Source organism: Aquarana catesbeiana, linkage group LG03 (genome assembly GCF_042186555.1).
Source record: "Aquarana catesbeiana isolate 2022-GZ linkage group LG03, ASM4218655v1, whole genome shotgun sequence".
Taxonomy (NCBI): domain Eukaryota; kingdom Metazoa; phylum Chordata; class Amphibia; order Anura; family Ranidae; genus Aquarana; species Aquarana catesbeiana.
Genome location: NC_133326.1, coordinates 673,929,067 through 673,935,066, shown reverse-complemented (window position 1 = coordinate 673,935,066; position 6,000 = coordinate 673,929,067). Strand labels below are relative to the sequence as shown.

General features: G+C 41.6%; 1 protein-coding gene across 2 annotated transcripts in view; it reads left to right on the top strand.

The window, feature by feature from the left end:
* The first annotated feature begins 277 nt into the window (after positions 1 to 277).
* LOC141133484 (NXPE family member 3-like) overlaps positions 278 to 6,000 on the top strand; it is a 131,361-nt gene continuing 125,638 nt past the window's right edge. For both annotated transcript variants that reach the window (XM_073622878.1, XM_073622877.1), the window contains exon 1: positions 278 to 460. In XM_073622878.1, coding sequence (XP_073478979.1) covers positions 404 to 460 — 57 coding nt within the window. In that variant the 5' untranslated portion in view covers positions 278 to 403. The remainder of the gene's footprint in view (positions 461 to 6,000) is intronic.

Below are 6,000 nucleotides of genomic sequence, written 5' to 3'. Positions count from 1 at the left end.
TAGGGTTGTCACCTCATCCCTTTAAACTCAAACGCATATGAATTGCTCAGATTCTGAGGCCAATTTAATGCTGATAAGGCACCTTAATTAGTCACATAACCTGTGTAATTCATATGTGTTTGATTTTATTTATACATTTGTATTTATACATTTGTGATGTTCTGTGGAGGATGTCAGAGAACTGGGGATGATCAGCAAGCCTATTATTTACAGTGAGTCAATATATTTCATGTCTTTATCTAATAAAACCTCCAACATATTATTAATTCCCTTTAAATGCTCCATGGGAGGTTACTACTTTATAACAAGAGTTGGCAGTGAGATCCAATACACAGGTGAAGCTCAGGTGTACTAGTACATAATATTATGGAACAGAGAGCAGCAGGTGACATTAACTACAAGGATGATGACTTGGAGACAATACTTGCTCCTTTTCTGTTGTTGTGTCTTTATTACTGGGGTAAGTACAATTATTTGCTTAACTTTTTATAAGAGTTCTTCTAATGACTGCATATTGGGAGAATACAGTATAGCTGGGCAAAGACATTATTGATTGAATATTTTTTTTTCTTTTAAATTCTTTTAAATTCTTTGAAAACAAAAATTCAGTCCTTAGTCTAGCCCCTTGTTTTCCTATCCTATCCTTAGCCATTCCTTTCCCCCCTTACCCTTACAATTTTCCTTCACTCTCCACTTAGTTTAACCTCTTCTTAAAACCGCCTTTTACCTAACCGCGATTCTCTTGCCCTTTATAGCTCAGGCTCCACTTCTCACCTGCAAAGTTTTTCCTTTCTGTTTCTTGCAGTGTCTCAATACCTGAAAATGCAACTTTACCCATTTAATTTATTTTCCTTTACCAAGGACACTTCATGGTTTTTAAATAGCCACTGTGGCCAATTTAATCCAACTAGGAATGTCACACTTTTATCCCCTTAATACATATAAAAGTAGCTATACATTCTTCTATGACTTTCACCCTTTGGATACCTGGGGTGTCTTCCCCTCCTTCTTCTTTAATATTATTGATAATATGTGTTTTTTACAGATTAAGGTTATTAGCATTCCATTCACTGCTTCATACTTCATGCCAAGCTTGGATCTACAGGTGCATCTAACAAAATTAGAATATCATCAAAAAGTTATTTATTAATTCAATTTAAAAAGTGAAACTTATATATTATATGTAGGACCCCCTAGCGTTGCTAGAGTGCTAGAGTTAGTGTTGTGTACAGAGTAGGTAAATTGTTCAGGCTGGCCGGCAACCAAGCCTGTGTGTTTTTCTGGGTTCAGGGTTTAAGGGACTCAGGGAGGGCTGAATAATTCACAGGCAGCATCTCTGAAATCTGGAAAAAACTTGGAGAAGATTCTAGAAGGATGGGAGTGAAGGAGAGGAGGAGCTGCCTGGAGTATTCTGAGGGCCCTGACTAATCCCCAACAGATGGGTTGGCAGGAGGCAGGCCCCCTCAAATACTCTTAGTCAGTCCAGCTGGGGCAGTGGAATCTGTAGATGGAGTGTTAGGCTGTCGGTGGCCCTTGAGGGTAACACCCTAGTCTGGGGGTTGACTTTAGGCCTGGGCTTGGGTGCAGAAGGGACATTCTTCACGACACACAGAGGTTTCCTGACCAAAGGCACGGAAGCAAGTGGAGGACAGCAGGAGAACACTGCCAGGCAAATCTCCAGGGTGGAAGAAAGCCAGGTGGGCTGGTGAGCGTTACAGTCAGAGGACTGAGAGACATGCCTGAAGGGACTGGGTGCAAGCAGTCTGGGATGGATGCAGAGTCAGTCTGGGAGGACTGTGGAATTTTAGCCAGGATGGCTAGTGAAAGAGGCAGCTGCAGCTAGGTGGGCTGGCAGTGCCTGAAGAGGTGGTGCTGGGATCAGAAGCCACAGTAGGAGGACAGCTGGGCACTAGGACTTTTTGCTACACTAGCATAGGGGCCTGTGGTCCCTGCCTGTAAAGGGCATTTGCTTTGGTCTGATTGTGCTGTTGTCATCCATCCACACAGTGCCAGCTGGTCCTGGGAATTGTTGTTCTACAAGCAAGTTTGTGCTGGAGGTAGAGGAGAAGTGTATATACCAACTGTATATAGTTGTGTCCCTGAAGAGTTCTACTGTTCTGATCAAGCGGGCATCCCATAATACCCTAAACCCTATCCCAGTTCAATACCCCTAATAAAATACAAAAGCAAAGCTGCAAGGACTGATTCTTGACTTACTTTTTGCTATAATACATATCCAATAAAAAATAGTAGAAAAACAAATTTTTTCATCAGTTTAGGCCAATATGTATTCTACTACATATTTTCGGTAAATAAAATTCCAATAAGCGTATATTGACTGGTTTGCGCAAAAGTTATAGCATCTACAAAATAGGGGACACTAAAAGAGATTTTTTTAATTATTGTTTTTACTAGTAATGGCTGGGATCAGCGATTTTTAGCAGGACAGAGACATTGCGGCGGACAAATCTGACCCCAAGTGACACTTTTTGGTGACCAGTGACACCAATACAGTGATCAGTGCTATAATAATGCACTGATCACTGTATAAATGGCACTGGTGGTGATCAAAGGGTTAGGTGTTCCCTAGGGGGGTGCTTTCTAACTGTTAGGGGGATGGGCTCACAGGGAGTAGAGAGAGATCGCTGTTCCTGATCACTACGAACAGCAGATCTCGCTCTACTCTCCTGTCAGGACAGGGATCTGCCTTGTTTACAAGGCAGATTCCGTTCAGCCTCTGTGAGGAGCGATCGTGGGCCACACGCATCGGCACCCACGCCTCTCCGCAAGCACGCGCGTGCCCTGTATTTATTATACGAAACAATGTACAGGTACGTCGTTTTGCGCAATAGAGCCGACCTGCCGCAGTATATATACTGTGGCTGGTCGGCAAGTGGTTAAAGAAGCTGGCTGTTCACATAGTGCTGTATCCAAGCATATTACTGGAAAGTTGTGTGGAAGGAAATAGTGTAGTAGAAAAAGGTGCACAAGCAGGGGTAACCACAGGCTTGAGAGGATGAAGTAAAGGCCATTCAAAAATTTGGGGGAGATTTACAAGTAGTAAACTACGGCTGGTGTCAGTGCTTCAAGAGCCACCACACACAGACGTATCCAGGAGATGGGCTACTACTGTCGCATTCCTTGTGTCAAGACACTCCTGAGCCAGAGACAACGTCAGAAGCGTCTTGCCTGGGCTAAGGAGAAAAAGGACTGGACTGTTGCTCAGTGGTCCAAAGTCCCCTTTCGGAAGTAAATTTTGCATTTCATTAGGAAATCAAGGTCCCAGAGTCTGGAGGAAGAGGGAGAGGTACATATTCCAAGTTGTATGAGGTCCAGTGTGAAGTTTCCACAGTCGGTGATGATTTGGGGAGCCATGTCATCTGCTGGTGTTGGTCCACTGTGTTTTATCAAGCCCAAAGTCAGCACGGCCCTCTACCAGAAAATTCTAGAGCGCTTCATGCTTCCCTCTACTGACCAGCTTTATGGAGATGCTGGTTTCATTTTCAAGCAGGACTTGGCACCTGCCCACAATGCCAAAAGTACCAATATCTGGTTTAATGATCATGGTATCACTGTGCTTGATTGGCCAGCAAACTTGTCTGACCTAAACCCTATGGAGAATCTGTGGGGTATTGTCAAGAGGAAGATAAGAGACACCAGACCCAATACAGAAGAGCTGAAGGCTACTATCAGAGCAACCTGGGCTTCTATAACACTTTAGCAGTGCCACAGGCTGATCGCCTCCATGCCATGCCACATTGATGCAGTAATTCAGGGATCCTCAAACTACGGCCCTCCAGCTGTTACGGAACTACACATCCCATGAGGCATTGTAAAACTCTGACATTCACAGACATGACTAGGCATGATGGGAATTGTAGTTCCTGAACAGCTGGAGGGCCGTAGTTTGAAGACCCCTGCAGTAATTCATGTAAAAGGAGCCATGACCAAGTATTGAGTGCATACTATATTGTATATGGACATACTTTTCAGTAAGCCAACATTTTTGTACTAAAAATCCTTTTTTTTATTGGTTTTATGTAATATTCAGTTTTTTGAGATTTTTTGAGATACTGAATTTGGGGTTTTCACTAGCTGTAAGACATAATCATCAAAATTAAAAGAAATAAATATTTGAAATATATGTGTGTAATAAATCTATATAAAATATGAGTTTCACTTTTTCAACCGAATTACTGAAATAAATTAACTTTTTGATGATATTCAAATTTTTTGAGATGCACCTGTATATTATGACAGGATAGCCTTTGTACTGCCGCTCCCCAACCTCTGTATTCTGTCTGCATTGTATCGTACCATATAAAAAAAAAAAAGTGTTCATTAGAAGGGAAGGACTTTAGTCTGGACAGTAAACACCTTTGTGTAAAGATGGTCACATCAGACAGACCTTCTCACGATTCAGAGAGGATCACAATTAAAATGTTTTTTATTTTCCTACTGAAGTATGCATTCTACTCTCATAAATTCTAAATTGACTTCTAAATTTTAAAATGTTTGTATGAACATTCGTTCAAAACTCCAATAGTGTATAGAAACTTAGGATGCATGAAGCAATTGCAGCTGATAACCTTAGTCAACATGACTTATCGGACCTTCCCATAAATTTTGCAAGAAAAACACTAAACTATTTATAAAAATCATAAGATGACCGTTAAAGATGAGCACAGATTTGGTTCAAGCCCTGAAGTTCGGACCAAACCCCCGAAACAAGCAGTCACTCCCGCCATTCAGCGGTGGACAAGGCATTCCCCGACCTGCAGCCATACATAATGAAGGGGCAGGGATATTCAGACATCATTGACCTAATATGTCCATATCTGGTCAAATACACTGTCCAATAATGGCCATGGGACCATATTAGGCCAGTGATGCCATGAGCATCACTGCCCATTTGTTACGTACAGCTGCAGAGTGGGGAATGCCTTGGCCACAGATTACCGGGTACTGATTTTGTCTGAGTGACAACTTAAATGCCCAGTTCGGTCCAAACCTAAGTTCGGACCAAACCCATGCTGATCCCTAATTGTCATCACATGATTTTTACATATACTTCAGAGTTTCTCTTTCAAAAGACAAGGTTCGTCCAAAATTTAGACGTCATAAGAGCAGAATGCATACTTCAGTAAAGCTGCTTTCACACTGGGGCGTTGGGGGCGTGGGCGGTAAAGCGCCGCTATTTTTAGCGGCACTTTATCGTCGTTTTTGCAGAGGTTTTCGACCGGCTAGAGGAGCGCTTTTAACCCCCACTGGCGGCCGAAAAAGGGTTAAAACCACCCGCAAAGAGCTTCGGCGGCGCTGCCCATTGATTTCAATGGGCAGGGGCACTTTAGTGATCTTTTCTGAATTCTGAAAAGGTCTGTTTGATGTGACCCTCCCTAAAGGGCTTTAGACCACCACATTTTTTAAAAATTTCTCTCTCAAAAGACCACGACTGTCCAAAATTTACGAGCGTGTTAAATAAGTCATGAGGGCCAAGGTTATCTGCTACAATTGTTCATGCATTCTCAGCTGGCAATACACTAGTAGATTTTTGAATGAACTCTTGTACAAACACTTGTAGGAAAATTTGTACAAAAATTCTCAGTACATTTGACAACTTGGTGAATGTCGTTCCAAAGTACTTCAAAATTGTGTTTGCATTTAACGTTGCATTTTGGAATGAATAGAACTTACCAAACAAGAATACACTGTTGGAAATGTGCTCATTCAAAAAAAAAAATCCATCCCGTACCTTCAAATGTTCTCATCACTACAGTCAAAAATGAATGTTTAACCCCATTAATGATTATAAAATCAAATGAACATTCTTAGAAATAAAAATTTGGAACAAAATTCTACTAGTACATAACCGGCCTAAAACTAAGCAGAAGTGCAAAGTATTCAGCCTAATAGTGGCCATGCACATAGAAATATGTAATTGAACAATCTAACAAACACAGTATTGTTCCACTCTTTACAGTTAACTAGAGAAATAGTGAT